Below are 17,648 nucleotides of genomic sequence, written 5' to 3'. Positions count from 1 at the left end.
TGAGGTGGGATGTGTTTTGCTGCCAGCTGAGAACACCTTCAGCTAATTATGAATTATTATTATTATTACTATTGCTATTATTATCCAGGAAGAGGAGTATGGAGGATGTCTGGATTGGGCTGAATGAGGTGGGGCACATTTTGCTACCAGCTGGGAACACCTTCAGCCATAGATTATGAACTATTATTATTATTATTATCATCATCATCATCCAGGAGAGAGGTGGAAGATGCCTCACTTGGGTTGGATGAGGTGGGGAACATTTTGCTGCCAGCTGGGAACACCTTCAGCCAGAGATGATGAATTATTATTATTATTATTATTATTATTATTATCCAGGAGAGATGTGGAAGATGCCTGACTTGGGTTAGATGAAGTGGGATGTGTTTTGCTGCCAGCTGAAAACACCTTCAGCTAATGATGAATTATTATTATTATTATTATTATTATTATTACTATTACTATTGCTATTATTATCCAGGAAGAGGGGAATGGAGGGTGCCTGACTTGGGTTGGATGAGGTGGGGTGCATTTTGCTGCCAGCTGGGAACACCTTCAGCCAGAGATGATAAATTATCATCATCATCATCATCATCCAGGAGAGAGTTGGAAGATGCCTGACTTGGGTTGGATGAGGTGGGATGTGTTTTGCTACCAGCTGAGAACATCTTCAGCTAATGATGAATTATTATTATTATTACTATTGCTATTATTATCCAGGAAGAGGGGGATGGAGGGTGCCTGGATTGGGCTGGATGAGGTGGGGTGCATTTAACTGCCAGGTGAGAACACCTTCAGCCAGAGATGATGAACTATTATTATTATTCACACCTAGCTGCAGCAGGGAAGAGCTCTTTGCCCCACCCCAGCCATTCCACAGATATATAAACCCATTGTCCTAATTCCAACAGACCTCACTACCTATGAGGATGCTTGCCATAGATGCAGGCGAAACGTCAGGAGAGAATGCCTCTAGACCATGGCCATATAGCCCGAAAAAACCCACAAGAGCTTATTATTATTATTATTATTATTATCATCATCATCATCATCATCATCCAGGAGAGAGTTGGAAGATGCCTGACCTGGGTTGGATGAGGTGGGATGTGTTTTGCTGCCAGCTGAGAACACCTTCAGCGAATGATGAATTATTATTATTATTACTATTGCTATTATTATCCAGGAAGAGGAGTATGGAGGATGTCTGGATTGGGCTGGATGAGGTGGGGCACATTTTGCTGCCAGCTGGTAACACCTTCAGCCATAGATTATGAACTATTATTATTATTATTATTATTATTATTATCATCATCATCATCATCATCCAGGAGAGAGGTGGAAGATGCCTGACTTGGGTTGGATGAGGTGGGGAACATTTTGCTGCCAGCTGGGAACACCTTCAGCCAGAAATGATGAACTATTTATTATTATTATTATTATTATTATTATTATTATTATTATTATTATTATCCAGGAGAGAGAGAGGTGGAAGATTCCTGACTTTGGTTGGATGGGGTAGGATGTGTTTTGCTACCAGCTGAGAACATCTTCAGCTAATGATGAATTATTATTATTACTATTGCTATTATTATCCAGGAAGAAAGGGATGGAGGGTGCCTGGATTGGGCTGGATGAGGTGGGGCGCATTTTGCTGCCAGTTGGGAACACCTTCAGCCAAAGCCAAGCTTGGAGAGAAAGGAGGGAGGAGAGGAGAAGGCGGAGAAAGCAGGAGGAGGAGGAGGAGAAGGAGGAGGAGTGCCTTTGGCAGCAAGCTGGTCCCCTCCTTCCCCAGGAAGCCGCTTCTTGCATCAGTGCGCCCTCGCTGCCTCCCAGTTGCCTTCCTCCCGCCTCCAGAGAGAGAGACAGAGAGAGAGAGAGAGAAGGGGAATTGCGCCCTTGGAGAAGCAGGGAAAGAGGAGGAAGAGGAGGCGGCGCTCTGAGCCTTGCAATGGGCTCCCTGTCCGGATGATCGTGTGTGGGGCTGTGGAGCCGGACCCACGCCTGGGCCCCTGACCCCAGCTATGGCTGCTGCAGCGGCTGCCACCTCCCGAGCGGACCTCTACAGCCAAGTCACCCCTCGGAGGACCCGCCAGCCCCGGCCGGGCACCATCAAGCACGGCTCCTCGCTGGACATCCTCCTCTCCATGGGCTTCCCCAAAACCAGAGCGTAAGTGGGGCTCAGGCCGAGGGGGACATGCTGACGTGTGCCTCGGGGTCTCTCTCTGTGGGGTGACTTCTCTCTCCCGGTGCCTGCTTTCCAAAAGAGAGGATGCAGAAAGAGGATGCGCTCGCCTCCGCGCCTTCCTTCACCCACGGGCGATGTCTGCCTCCCTCGGGGGTCCGGGTGTGTGTGTCCGTGGGCCTGGGGCTGGGCTAGAGATGCTGTGTTGCGATGGCGGGGAGAGAGAGGCAGCTCTGGATGGAGGAATGTCCCCATCATCCGCCTTGGCACGCAGCGGGAGCGCGCGGCTGGGCTGACGTCTTCCCTGCCATTCATTGGGGGCTCATCCGGGATAGGTTTGGGGTCCAGGAAGTCCAAAAGTAGGGCTGGGTTGTTGCTTTCCCACACAACACAGGGCAACCCTTGCCTCTTGAGTCTGGGCCTCGCCATCCAGAGCCTTGGAGAGGCAAAGATCCTTGGAGAGGCTGTGCGTTGGGCATTTGGAGCTTGTGAGAGGTCTGTGGCCACTTCACCCCAAAGCAGACTGTCCCCAAAGCCTTAGGGCGGATGGGAAGAAGGAAAGTGACACTGAGAGAGAGGGGAGACCCTCTGTGTAAGAATGGGAAGCTTTGAATAGCTGTCCTCCTGCTTCTTGACCAGAGCCAGGCATCCCTTGAAATAAGGATCACTTGGGGTCAAGGCAGGCAGTCCAGCAGCTCCAGAATACATTGTGGAAGGCTTTCATGGCTGGCATCACTTTGTTGTGAGTTTTCTGGGCTGTCTGGCCATTGTGTCTAATTCTGGGCACTACAATTGAAGAGAGATATTGACAAGCTGGAATGTGTCCAGAGGAGGGCGACTAAAATGATCAAGGGTCTGGAGAACAAGCCCTATGAGGAGCAATATATTGTCGTAGGCTTTCATGGCCGGAATCACTGGGTTGTTGTAGGTTTTTTCAGGCTATAGCCCGAAAAAACCTACAACAACCCTATGAGGAACAGCTTAAAAAGGTGCATGTTTAGCCTGAAGAAGAGGAGGCTGAGAGGAGTCATGATGAGGGTCATGTATAAATATGTGAGAGGAAGTCATAGGGCGGGGGGAGCGAATTTGGATGCGGAACAATGGCTTCAAACTACAAGGAAGGAGATTCCATCTGAACATTAGGAAGGACTTCCTGATTGTGAGAACTGTTCAGCAGTGAAACTCTTTGCCCCGGAGTGTGGTAGAGGCTCCTTCTTTGGAAGCTTTTAAACAGAGGCTGGATGGCCATCTGTTGGGGGTGCTTTGAATGCAATTTTCCTGCTTCTTGACAGAATGGGGTTGGACTGGATGGCCCATGAGGTCTCTTCCAACTCTAGGATTCTATGTTCCAGAAGCATTCTCCCCTGATGTTTCACCCATATCTATGGCAGGCACCCTCAGAGGTTGTGAGATCCCAGCAGCTAAGACTTCCTGCTCCATGTCTTTTGCATGGACCAGATCTCCCTTGTGGTCTCTTCCAACCCTAGAGTTGGAAGATACCACATGGGGCATCCGTTCTGAAGTTGCTGTGAGTTTTCCAGGCTATCTGGCTATGTTCCAGAAGCATTCTCTCCTGATGTTTCACCCACATCTATGGCAGGCATCATCAGAGGTTGTGAAATCCCAGCAACAAAGCCTTCTTGCTCCATGTCTTGCATGGACCAGATGGCCCTTGTGGTCTCTTCCAACTCTAGAGTTGGAAGATACCACATGGGGCATCCATTCTAGAACTGCTGTGAGTTTTCTGGGCTCTCTGGCCATGTTCCAGAAGCATTCTCTCTTGATGTTTTGCCCACATTTATGGCAGGCATCCTCAGAGGTTGTGTGGTCTGTTGTCAACTGGGATTGGCAGACTTGAGAGCAGATATTGTCCCAACTTTACTGGGATAATCCTTGGGACTGAGCCGCCAGGGATCTTTGCCATGCAAAACATGTGCTCCGTCAATGACTCCCTCCAAACACAGCCCCAGACCATGGGTGTGGCATGTGTGTACACGCCTTTGCATCACCTATGTCGTTATGGCAACCCCATGAATTTTCATAGAGTTTTCTTAAGCAAGGAATATTGAGAGGTGGCTAAGTCATTACTATTCCTCTGAAATGTAGCATTCATTGACTGTCTCTCATTCAGGTTCTAACTTTGTCTTCCCAACAGTGCCAATGGTATTGCTTATATTATTATTATTATTATTATTATTATTATTATTATTTGATACATAACAAGATTCGTATACAGCAAACAAGATCACTGTGCTGGCTTTTGTATTCGCTCACATGTTGGACACTTTGCAAGTGTTTAGGACTGTGTGATGTATTGGTGAATAATGTGTGCAGATCCAAGTAGGGTGGCCCTTTGCAGCTGACAGATGATAATTTTGTCAGTGCCTATTGTTTTTAAGTGCAGGCCAAGGTTTTTAGGCACTGCACCCAGTGTGCCGATTACCACTGGAACTACCTTGGCTGGCTTGTGCCAGAGTTTTCTTCTTCTCCTTCTTCTCCTTCTTCTTCTTATTGTTTTTAAGTGCAGGCCAAGGTCTTTAGGCACTCCACCCAGTGTGCCAATCACCACTGGGATCACCTTGACTTGCTGGTACCATAGTCGTCGTCGTCGTCTTCTTCTTCTTATTATTATTATTATTATTTGAAACACAACAAGATGAGTCCACAGCAGACAAGATCACTATGCTGGCTGTTGTTTTGGATCACACGTCAGACACTTCCCAAGTGTATAGGACTGTGTGATATATCAGTGAATAATGCGTGACGATTCCAGTAAGGTGGCCTTCTGCAGCTGGCAGGTGGTAATTTTGTCAGCGCCGATTGTGTTTAAGTGCAGGCTAAGGTCTTTAGGCACTGCACCCAGTGTGCCAATCACCACTGGGACCATCTTTACTGGCTTGTGCCAGTTATTATTATGCCAGCCTCTGCCCCGGAGCATGGTGGAGGCTCCTTCTTTGGAAGCTTTTGAACAGAGACTGGATGGCCATCTGTCAGGGGTGATTTGAATACAATATTCCTGCTTCTTGGCAGGGGGTTGGACTGGATGGCCCATGAGGTCTCTTCCAACTCTTTGATTCTATGATTCTGTGATGATGATGACGACGATGATGACGATGATGATGATGATGATGATGATTATTATTATTATTATTATGCCCCTCTTTTTTTCCCCACAAGGAGACTCAAAATAAATCCTCAAAACTGGCTGCACTCCAGTGTCCTAACACCAAAATATGCCAACCTCTGAACTGTTTGCTTCACTTACCTGGGTATCAAAGAAAGCTTCTCCTATTTATTTTCTGTGAGCCAAACAGCTGCTAAGGATGCAGGGGTGCAGAGGTTTTTAAATAAAGAGTAACCTCAGTCGGCTTGGGTTTTTATGTTTGGCATCTGAACTGTCGAATAAAAATATGACTTCATGGAAGTCCTCTGCTTCTATTGCATCTGGCAGCTCAGAGGGGAATTGGTCAGGCTTGGCATTTCCTTTCTATATACCATATGTCATTATCATGTGCCCAATGGGACTCTGTGTTTGTATGTTCAAGTTGCCTGTTGACTTACGATGCCCTGAGGCATTGCATAGGGTCTTCTTAGGCAAGGGTAGTTTTGCTTGTTCCTCCACTGGTGAAATAGCCTCAGGATAAAGACAGCCAACAAATACCAGATGCTGTAGGGTATATTTCAGAGGAAGGAACTTGCAAAACCACTTCTGAGCATTCCTGGCTTAAGAAAACCCTAAAATCCATGGGGTCACAGACAACTCAGAGGCACACCCATCTGGTATTCATTGGGAGGGGGTCTCTCATCCAAGCATTAACCAGGACGGCATCTGATATCGTTAGGGAAGTGTTTCTCAACCTGGGGGTCGGGATCCCTGGGTGGGGGGCTGCAAGGGTTGTCAGAGGGGACACCCCCTTGAGAATCAGAAAATACAGCATTTTCTGTTGGTTATGGGGAAGTTTAACCCAGTTCTATCATTAGTAGGGTTCAGAATGCTCTTTGATTGTAGGTGAATTATAACTCCCAACAGTTACAACTCCCAAATGTCAAGGTCTGTTTCCCCCAAATTCCACCAGTGTTCACATGTAACCAATCTAACCATATTGAGTATTAATGCAAAGTTTAATCCAGATGCATCATTGTTTGAGTCCACAGTGCTGTCTGGATGTAGGTGAACTACAACTCCAAAACCAAAGGACACTGCCCACCAAACCCTTCCAGTATTTTCTATTGGTCATGTGAGTTCTGTGTGCCAAGTTTGGTTCAGTTCCATTGTTGGTGGAGTTCCGAATGCTCTTTGATTGTAGGTGAACTATAAATCCCAGCAACTACAACTCCCAAATGTCAAGTCTGTTTTCCACAAACTCCACCAGTGTTCACATTTGGGCATATTGAGTATTCATGCCAAGTTTGGTCCAGATCCATCATTGTTTGAGTCCAGAGTGCTCTCTGGATGTAGGTGAACTACAACTCCATCATTGGTGGAGTTCAGAATGCTCATGGATTGTAGCTGAACTATAAATCCCAGCAATTACAACTCCCAAATGACAAAATCACACACACATACCCAATCCCACCAGTATTAAAATTTGAGCGTATTTGGTATCTGTGCCAAATTTGGTCCAGTGAATAAAAATAGATCCTGCATATCAGATATTTACATTACGATTCGTAACAGTAGCAAAATTACAGTTATGAAGTAGCAATGAAAATAATGTTATGTTTGGGGGTCACCACAACATGAGGAACTGTATTAAGGGGTCATAGCATTAGGAAGGTTGAGAACCACTGCTTTAGGATATTTTGACCCCTATATTAATATTTACCGAAATACCAAATTTGGAGGTTATATTCCTAACTGTTTTTTTTTAATGGAATTCATTACACCAGGGAGAAAAAGTCCTGGATGTTTTTGGCCTATTGAAGTGGCCGTAATTTGATGTTTTGGGGCAATTTGGGTATTTGTTTCATCGGGATCTCAGTCACTACAGAAGAGATGAGCTTCCTGTGCATCAGGGAGCTCAAGGAGGATCAAGTAGGGGCATAATTTTATCTAATCCAAGTGCCTGTGCTTTTCCGAAGCAATCTCTCTCTGTGCCGGACATCATGTCTAGGATCTGGGATTACTTTATTCAAGAAGAAATTACAGAGGGAAGAAGTTGTTGGGGGAGGGAAGGGAGATTTGTTGGGCTTTTCTTTTCTGTAGCTCTTCCAACTATTTATTTATTGATCGTGTCAGGAGCAAGCCAAACAGCTGTATTGCATTTTTTAACAAACAAACAAACAAAACACAAAGTTTGCAAGCTTGGTATTTGATTAAATGTCCTTTGACCAGTAGCTGGCCACTTGGAGTGCCACTGGTGTTGCTATAAGAAGGTCCTCCATTGCGCATGTAGCAGGGCTCAGGTTGCATCGCAACAGGTGATCTGCAGTTTGCTCTTCTCCACACTCGCATGTCGAGGATTCCACTTTGTAGCCCCATTTCTTGAGGTTGGCTCTGCATCTCGTGGTGCCAGAGCGCAGTCTGTTTAGTGCCTTCCAAGTCGCCCAGTTTTCTGTGTGCCCAGGGGGGAGTATCTCATTTGCTATCAGCCATTGATTGAGGTTCTGGGTTCTGAGCCTGTCACTTTTGGACTCTCGCTTGCTGGGGTGTTCCAGCGAGTGTCTCTGTAGATCTTAGAAAACTATGTTTTGATTTAAGTCATTGACGTGCGGGTTGATACCCAAACAGGGGATGAGCTGGAGATATCATTGCCTTGGTCCTTTCAGTACTGGTTGCTACTTCCTGGCGGATGTCAGGTGGTACAATACCAGCTAAACAGTGTAATTTCTCCAGTGGTGTAGGGCGCAGAGGTTGCAGACACTTTCCAACTATTGTAAGGATGGGAAGCACTGGATATTGTTGGATTCTGAACACACATCAGCACCTAGGCAGCCAGTTGAGAGTTGACGAATGATGGGAGTTGTTGTCCAAGAATATCTGGGATCCAAACACACAGCAGACATGTTGCTCTGGAAATGTGGGTGTAGTGCAGTTTAAATTGCTATGGACTGGGAGTTAATATTTCCCCAAATTCCTAGGCACCGTCATCAATTTTTTAAGGAGTCAGTCATCCAGATGGCAGAATATAAAATATGCTGCATTTCTCTGGTCTTGGTTCGTTTGCCTGGAAATGAGTCAAAATTTACACTCTTTCCCAGACAGACTGTATGTAGACTTAATCCATGTCCTTTTGAACCTCAGTGTTTCAGGTTTCCCTTTTGGGTTGCCCTACTTCAGTTCATTGGTGTGTTTTAACCATCCAGAACTGTAAACCAAATGCTGGGATCTATTGCTGAAAGGTACCATTTGTAAGCTTGGATCCTTAGCTTTGCTTGGGAATGCATGACTTTATCAATGTTTGCTGCAAGTACGCACAGTTTTCACAGCATGGCTTGAAATTAGCAGTTCGAAAGCATGCAATGTGAGTAGATGAATAGGTACTACCTTGATGGGAAGGTAAAGGGGTGCCCATGCAGACATGCTGGCAAAAAGATCGTAAATGTCTACAGAGAGCAGGCTCCTTAGCATGGAAAATGGAACAAGAGCACCTCCCCATGGCCAGAGTTGAGCACTGGCCACAAAGGCCGGAGATAAAAAAGGGAAGGCCTTTACCTTATCTGTGTATTGTATGTTGTTGTTCATTGTGTAAAGGGCATTGAATGTTTATCTTACATGTGTACTGTAATTAGTTCTGAGTCCCTCCAGAGAGATAAAGTGGAATATAAATAGAGTGTATTATTATTATTATTATTATTATTATTATTATTATTATTATTAGGCCACCGGTGGTGCAGTAGGTTAAAGCACTGAGCTGCTGAGCTTGTTGACCGAAAGGTCGCAGGTTCGAATGTGAGGAAGGGGATGAGCTTCCTCTGTCAGCTCCAGCTTCTGCCAACCTAGCAGTTTGAAAACATGCAAATGTGAGCAGACCAATAGGTACCACTCCGGCGGGAAGGTAACGGTGCTCCATGCAGTCATGCTGGCCACGTGACCTTGGAGGTGTCTACGGAGAACGCCGGCTCTTCGGCTTAGAAATGGAGATGAGCACCACATCCCAGAGTCGGACACGACTACTCCATTTCAGGGGAAAACCTTTACCTTTACTATTATAATTATTATTTGAAGCACAACAAGATGAGTCCACAGCAGACACTCTGCTGGCTGTTGTATTGGATCACACGTCGGACACTTCCCAAGTGTCTGGGACTGTGTGATGTATCGGCAAATAATGCGTGCAGATCCCAGTAAGGTGGCCTTTTGCAACTGGCAGGTGGTAATTTTGTCAGCGCCAATTGTGTTTAAGTGCAGGCCAACGTCTTTAGGTACTGCACCCAGTGTGCCGATCACCACTGGGACCACCTTTACTAGTTTGTGCCAGAGTCTTTGCAATTCAATCTTTATATCCTCATATTGTGTCAGTTTTTCCACTTGTTTCTCTGCAATCCTGCTGTCACCTGGGATTGCAACATCGATGATCCATACTTTGTTTTTTAACACGATTGTGAGGTCAGGAGTGTTGTGCTCCAAAACTCTGTCCGAATTCGGAAGTCCCAGAGGAGTTTGCTGTGTTCATTCTCTGTAACTTTTTCCGGCTTTTGATCCCACCAGTTAGTTGTCACTGGCAGATGATATTTGTGACACAAGTTCCAGTGGATCATCTGAGCAATGGTATTATGCCTCTGCTTGTAGTCCGTCTGTTCGATCTTCTTGCAGCAGTTGAGGAGGTGATCTATTGTTTCATCTGCTTCCTTGCAGAGTCTATATTCGGGATCTGTCATCAACTTTTCAATATTGCCTTTGATGGCATTGGTTGGAATGGCTTGTTCTTGGGTTGCCAGAATCAGGCCCTCCTTTGTCTCCTTTTTCAGAGTTCCATTTGTGAGCCACAGCCACGTTTTTTCTTTGTCAATTTGGCTCTCAATTTTTCCCAGGAACTGTCCATGGAAAGCCTTCTTTCACCAGTTTTCTCTTCTGTTCTGCATTATGTTTTTAGTGTATTATTATTATTATTATTATTATTACTACTACTACTACTACTACTATTATTTGATACATAGAAAGACTAGTACACAGCAAACAAGATCATTATGCTGACATTTGTATTGGATCACATGTCGGACACTTCCTAAGTGTCTTGGACTGTGCGATGTATCAATGATTAATGCATGCAGATCTGAGTAGGGTAGTCTTTTGCAGCTGACAGATGGTAATTTTGTCAGTGCCAATTGTTTTTAAGTGCAGGCCATGGTCTTTAAGCACTGCACCAATGTGCCGATCACCACTGGGACCACCTTTACTGGCTTGTGCCAGACTTTTTGCAGTTCTATCTCATCATCATCATCATGGCTGTAGTTACTTGACATCCTGAGTATTTTAAAATGCAGATTTCAGCCTAGTTTGCCAACTCTGTGAGCACATTGGTGCAGTGAAGCTGAAATAACCAGGGCTTTAAAGTAGAGGTAGGATTAATGTGGCCCTTCGGGTGTTGCTGGACTGGAAGTCCCAGCAGCTCTAGACGGGATAGCCGAGGGTGAAGGAAGAATGATGGGAGAGGAAGCTCAAAATATCCAAAGGGCTGCGGAGTTCCTTTGATGTGTGCCTTTGAGTCATTTCTAGCTTAATGGTGATCATAAGATGAACTTATCATGGCATTTTCTAAGGTTAAGAGTGTGTGATTTGCCCAAAGATCAACAAATGGGTTTTTCTGACTCAGCAGGGATTCGAACCTGAGTCATAGTCCAATGCTCAATCCACTGCTCTATGCTGTCTTATTGCAAAGTCTCTGCCACTGCTCTGAAGAGTGGTTTGGATTCGGATTTAGTAGTGTTTTGAATGTAGCTGTATCTACATTACCATATAATGAACTTTGAAGCTGCATTATATTTCTTTCTTTATTTACAGTATTTATATTTCACCCTTTTCACCCCAAAAGGGACTCAGGGTGGATCACAGAATACATATACGACAAACATTTGATGCCGTTATACACTGACAGGACAGACAACTGCACTTAGATAGAGGTATATATGTAGGTTTTCCCATCTTTGGCATCTTGGAGGCTTATGCTCGGTTCCAGCCACTGGGGGTAAGGGGGTCCATTGCTCCACTTTACCTGCCAAAGAGCTTTGTTCATAAACTTCCTCCTTGATAGAATCGCCAGCATTTTTCTGGCATTTCCTTATGGGTACCTTAAATATTTATTTATTTATTTACAGTATTTATATTCTGCCCTTCTCACCCCGCAGGGACTCAGGGTGAATTACAATGTGCATATACATGGCAAACATTCAATGCCATAGACATACAACATATATAGACAGACACAGAGGCAATTTAACATTCCAGCTTTCCAGCTTCATGAGGATATGCTCTATTCTGGCCACAGGGGGAGCTGTCGCTTCACCGTCCACTTGTGACACCGAGTCCTTGATGGAGTACTTCCTCATTCTTATGCATGCTGCTGGAAGATTTTTATGGTGTCGTAAATTAGTTAAATTAGCCTCCCCGCATAAAGCGATACCTAAATTTCCCTACTTGACGGATGCAACTGTCTTTTGGGCTGCATAGGTCAACAGCAAGCTAGACTATTAATGATCAGGAGCTTTACCTCCCCGCTTTAAAGTGGTACCTAATTATCTACTCACATTTTGCTTTCAAACTGCTAGGTAGGCAGAAGCTGGGCTAAAGGCCAGGAGCTCACCCTGACTCAAGCTTCAATCTGTCAACCTTTTGATTGGCAAGATTTACTGCACCTTGTGGTTAACCTGCTGTGCAAAAGCCCGGCCCTTCATTGCATTGCATGGATCTTCATTGACAATATATTGCAGTGTAGACAATCTTTAGGTTACCCATTGACTATGGAGCCCCCGGTGGCGCAGTGGGTTAAACCCTTGCGTGGGCAGGACTGAAGACCAACAGGTCGCAGGATTGAATCCGGAGAGAGCGTGGATGAGCTCCCTCTGTCAGCTCGAGCTCCCCATGCGGGGACATGAGAGATGCCTTCCAAAGGGATGGTAAAACATCAAAAACATCCCCTGGGCAATATCTTTGCAGATGGCCGTGCAGTTTCTCAAGTCGCTCCTGATACGGAAAAAAAAAAACCAAAACAAAACCATTGACTTATAACAATTCCATGAATTTCATAGGACACAGAATATTTATTTATTGATTGATTTACGGTATGCCGCCCTTCTCACCCCGAAGGGTCTGGAGAACAAGCCCTATGAGGAGCAGCTTAGGGAGCTGGGCATGTTTAGCCTGAAGAAGAGAAGGATGAGAGGAGATATGATAGCCATGTATAAATATGTGAGAGGAAGCCACAGGGAGGAGGGAGCAAGCTTGTTTTCTGCTTCCTTGGAGACTAGGACGCGAAACAATGGCTTCAAACTACAGGAAAGGAGATTCCATCTGAACATGAGGAAGAACTTCCTGACTGTGAGAGCCATTCAGCAGTGGAACTCTCTGCCCCGGAGTGTGGTGGAGGCTCTTTCTTTGGAAGCTTTTAAATAGAGGCTGGATGGCCATCTGTCAGGGGTGCTTTGAATGCAATTTTCCTGCTTCTTGGTAGGGGGTTGGACTGGATGGCCCATGAGGTCTCTTCCAGCTCTTTGATTCTATGATTCTATGAAGGGGACTCAAAGCAGCTTACAAGATATATTTTCATACAATATATTATACAGGGTTAGTCAAAATGCATAGGCCAATAAGCCATTCAATTGAATGGCTTATTGGCCTATGCATTTTGACTAACCCTGTATTATTAGCATAGTACAATATCAGTATTATATATTACTATATTGCACTACACCATTATATTGTAATATTACATGTAATGTAAATATATAATTATAATTATAATATTGTATTATTATTACTAGTATTTTATTGTATTACATTAGAATATTATAAATGTTATATGTATATACAATATACATATAATATTGTATATGTATATACAATATAGGAGCCCCCGGTGGCGCAGTGGGTTAAAGCACTGAGCTCTTGAGCTTGTTGATTGAAAGGTCGCAGGTTCGATTCCAGGGAGCGGCGTGAGCTTCCGCTGTCAGCCCTAGCTTCTGCCAACCTAGCAGTTCGAAAACATGCAAATGTGATTAGATCAATAGGTACTGCTCCGGCGGGAAGGTAACAGCGCTCCATGCAGTCATGCCGGCCACATGACCTTGGAGGTGTCTACGGACAACGCTGGCTCTTCGGCTTAGAAATGGAGATGAGCACCACACCCCAGAGTCAGACATGACTGGACTTAATGTCAGGGGACTACCTTTACCTTTACCTTATATACAATATACAATATTATATTATTAGTAAAGAATACTCAAAGAGGAGTCTGCCGGTTCCTTCCTCTGAAATATCAAAAGATAAAAATGGGATATAAATAAACATAAGAATAATATATCCTATGGCATCTGGTAATTGGTGGCAAACTCCCATCCAAGTCCTTCCCAGGGCTGACCCTGCTTAGTGTCCATGATTAGACGTATTGGGGCCTTTGTGGTATTCGGGCCCACTGAAAGCAAAGGGAAGGAAGGCATGTTTGAATTTTTTAGACCCTTTGATTCCAGTGACTCCGACTTTCCTCAAATCTGGCCCAACCCACAGGAAACAATAACATTAGTTCAAAGCAAATATTGCCGCTCCTTCCCTCTGGAGCTCTAATCCCACACCCGAATATACAGGATGTTTCAAAATAGAGGGTGATCCAATGAGGTCATGTGGAAGAACGAGTTAATTAGTGTGCAGATGAGGCCCTTTAAAGCTAATGAGCGAAGGCATTTATAAATAGAAACCAAATGTTTTGCAGAGGGCTTTTTCTTTACAGAGGGAAACAGTCAAGGAAATCAAGCAGGTCAGGGAAGAATTGCTTCCACCTGGAAGTTAAATAGATCAAGACACACGTTTCCCAGATAGAAATCAGAGGTGACTTTTATTTTGCCGGAGAGATAAAATCGGAGGTGACTTTTGTTTTGTTGGGTTGTTATCTTGCCACCTCTATCTGGCACATTGTTTGCTAGCCAGATGTTGTTACAAGAGAGTCTCTTTGTTCATGGTGGTGTCCACGGCCATCCAAGCATATACTTAGTTTTAACAAGTTCAGCTGCTCTAATGTGCAAGAGGTGACGGCATTGTAGAGGACATTTGTCAGATCATCTCAGAGGTTGTGGTTGACTCCCACTGCAAGTCATCACTACTTAGGGTGTATCCATATCATGGAATAAATGCATGTTGACACCACTGGGAAGTCTGATCTGGCCACGGTGGTCCACGCTCTGGTTACATCCTGAATAGATTACTGCAACGCGCTCTACATGGGGCTACCTTTGAAGACAGTTCGGAAACTTCAGCTAATTCAGATTACTAACTGGGGCGGCATACAGGGAGCATACCATCCCTCTGCTATGCCAGCTCCACTGGCTGCTGGTCCATCTCCGAGCCCAATTCAAAGTGCTGGTTTTGACCTATAAAGCTCTATACCAGTGTTTCTCAACCTGGGGGTTGGGACCCCTGGAGGGGTCGTGAGGGGGTGTCAGAGCGGTCACCAAAGACCACAAGAAAACACTATTTTCTGTTGGTCATGGAGGTTCTGTGTGGGAAGTTTGGCCCAATTCAATTGTTGGCAGGGTTCAGAATGCTCTTTGATTGTAGGTGAACTATAAATCCCAGCAACTACAACTCCCAAATGTCAAGGTCTATTTTCCCCAAACCCCACTAGCGTTTACATTTGGGCATACTGAGAATTCGTGCCAAGTTTGGTCCAGATCCATCATTGTTTGAGTCCACAGTGCTCTCTGGATGTTGGTGAACTACAACTCCCAAAAGTCAAGGTCAATGCCCACCAAACCCTTCCAGTATTTTCTCTTGGTCGTGGGAGTTCTGTGTGCCAAGTTTGATTCAATTCCATCGTTGGTGGAATTCAGAATGCTCTTTGATTGTAGGTTAACTATAAATCCCAGCAACTACAACTCCCAAATGACAAAATCAATGCCCTCCCCCAATCCCACCAGTATTTAAATTTGGGTGTATTGAGTCTTTGTGCCAAATTTGGTCCAGTGTATGAAAATACATCCTGCATATCAGATAGTTACATTACTATTCATAACAGCAGTAAAATGACAGTTATGAAGTAGCAATGAAGTTGGGGGTCACCATAACATGAGGAAGCGTACTAAGGGGTCGTGGCATTAGGAAGGTTGAGAACCACTGCTCTATACGATTATGGCCCAGCTTACTCGTCCGAACGCATCCACCCCTACGTCCCACCTCGTAATCTAAGATCATTCATGAAGGCCCTGCTCTCGCTCCCATCAACAGGGCAAATGTGTCCGGGGGGTTGAGAAATAGGGCCTACTCGGCTGTGGCCCCCCGCCTATGGAACACATTCCCAAATGAGGTAAGATCCGCTCCCTCCCTCCTGGCTTTTAGAAAGAAATTAAAATCATGGTTTTGGGACCAGGCCTTCAGGCAGTAGAAGTAAATGTATGCAGCATTTCGGAAAGACAATGGCTGGAACGGCGATTCGACGGACGAGACTATTTTATTGTTTTAATGATTGTTTTATTGCTTATGGATGTTTTCTTTTAATTTGATTTATGTCTAATTGTAATGTATAATTGTAATTGTTTGTACTGGCATTGAATTTTTCCATTACTTATGTGTAAACCGCTTTGAGCCCCCCTCGGGGTGAGAAAAGCGGTATACAAATACTGTAAATAAATAAATAAATAAACTTTAACTGTCATTGATATCAAAATTGGGATTTGTAGTTTGGTGAGGCACCAGCACTCTTGGGTAGAGGAGGCTACAGACCTCCTCCACCGGGACTATGGAGTCAGCTGCATTAAGATCTCTATTGACCAAAAGGTCATGAGTTCGAAGCCAGCCCAGGTTGGAGTGAGCTTCCGACCAATTTATATAGCTTGTTGACCTTTGCAGCCCAAAAAACAATTGCATCTGTTGAGTAGGAAATTTAGGTACCACTTACATGGGGAGGCTAATTTAACTAATTTATGAGGCCATAAACATCTCCAGCAAGCATGCAAAGAATGAGGAAGTACTTCATCGGTGTCACAAATGGACGATGAAGCGAAGCTCCCCTGGTGGCCAGAATACCCTCATGAAAATGTTAAATAGCCTCTGAGTTTCTGCCTATATAGGTTGTGTGCCGATGGCATTGAATGTTTGCCATGTATATGTATATTGTAATCCACCCTGAGTTCCCTATAGGGTGAAAAGGGCGGAATATAAATGCCTGCCATAGATGCAGGTGAAATGTCAGGGGAGAATGCTTCTGGAACATGGCCAGACAGCACGGAATACTCACAAAAACCAAATAGAATTCCTGCTGGAAAATAAAGCTCAGTTCAACAATCTGTTTGCATTAGATGTGTTTGCATCAATTATCTTTGCTTGCGTAGTTAGCAGCATAGGAGGAAGAGGCAGTCTCACTTGGTCCATCCTTTTGTTAGCCAGCCACAGCAAAGTATTGAATAATAGTGTGTGAACTTTCATATCCTCTTTCATTGACTTCAGATGTGCTGTCTGGAACAGAATTGGTTCTACAGTTTTGATCTACTAGAGACATGGTGAGGTAGGAACTGTTGCCAAGCTGGATGTCCATGTGTGAACCAGGCCTTGATGGAAGGGTGACAAAAGCCTGGGAAGGACGTTTCTCCTCAGCAAGAATGTGATTTCCCTATCCAATGGCTTAGTTTGAAGCTTTTTGCTTGTCTTATGACTGAATAGGTTCTGGATTGGGTAAACTAAGACGTGTTGGTGGTTGTCCAGAACTTCTAGGACTAACATTAGGAACCATTGACTACCTGAGCAGTTGCCCTTTGTAGCAAATGAAACAGCTTAGGTTTGGAGCAGTGAATTGTGGTCTGGAGAAGTTTTCTGTCCAGTGATGTCCCCCAGGACTTCCTGTTTGGGTTCCCTGTTTGTCTGGGCAACAGTTTTCCAGGCTCTATTGTGTTCCTTGGCTTTTGTTTCCCTGGCACCGCTCCTAGGTCTACTTAGATTGCTATCTTGTTTAGTATATATTTACTTAAGTTTTGGCTCATTGCCTCTTAGCCTTCTAGGCCCCCCATGGGGCAATGTATATGATCCAAACAGACCAAAAACAATTTCATTTAAAACCAGTTTTAAAAATGCACACATCATTAAAACACATTACCAAAGGCTGGTTTTTGAGGACCAAATAGCATATGAAATGGTACAGTCTTAACCAAAATGACGGAGCCCCCAGTAGCACAATGGGTTAAACCCTTGTGCTGTCAGAACTGCTGACCAAAAGCTTGGTGGTTCAAATCCGGGGAGTGGGATTGTTGTCGAGCAATTTAGAATGGCTGTGGATAGTGAGATCCAAGCCACTGTGGGTTTAACCTGATGAGAAAAAGAAGCCCATAT

The 17,648-nt window shown here is 44.6% G+C and overlaps 1 protein-coding gene across 1 annotated transcript in view; it reads left to right on the top strand.

Annotated features, from left to right (window-relative positions):
• The first annotated feature begins 1,747 nt into the window (after window positions 1–1,747).
• UBASH3B (ubiquitin associated and SH3 domain containing B) overlaps window positions 1,748–17,648 on the top strand; it is a 114,273-nt gene continuing 98,372 nt past the window's right edge. The window contains exon 1 of the mRNA XM_060787009.2: window positions 1,748–2,167. Coding sequence (XP_060642992.2) covers window positions 2,022–2,167 — 146 coding nt within the window. The 5' untranslated portion in view covers window positions 1,748–2,021. The remainder of the gene's footprint in view (window positions 2,168–17,648) is intronic.

Source organism: Anolis sagrei, chromosome 7 (genome assembly GCF_037176765.1).
Source record: "Anolis sagrei isolate rAnoSag1 chromosome 7, rAnoSag1.mat, whole genome shotgun sequence".
NCBI lineage: Eukaryota > Metazoa > Chordata > Lepidosauria > Squamata > Dactyloidae > Anolis > Anolis sagrei.
Note: the sequence above shows the minus strand (reverse complement) of the source record. Positions and strands in the feature narration are given on the sequence as shown.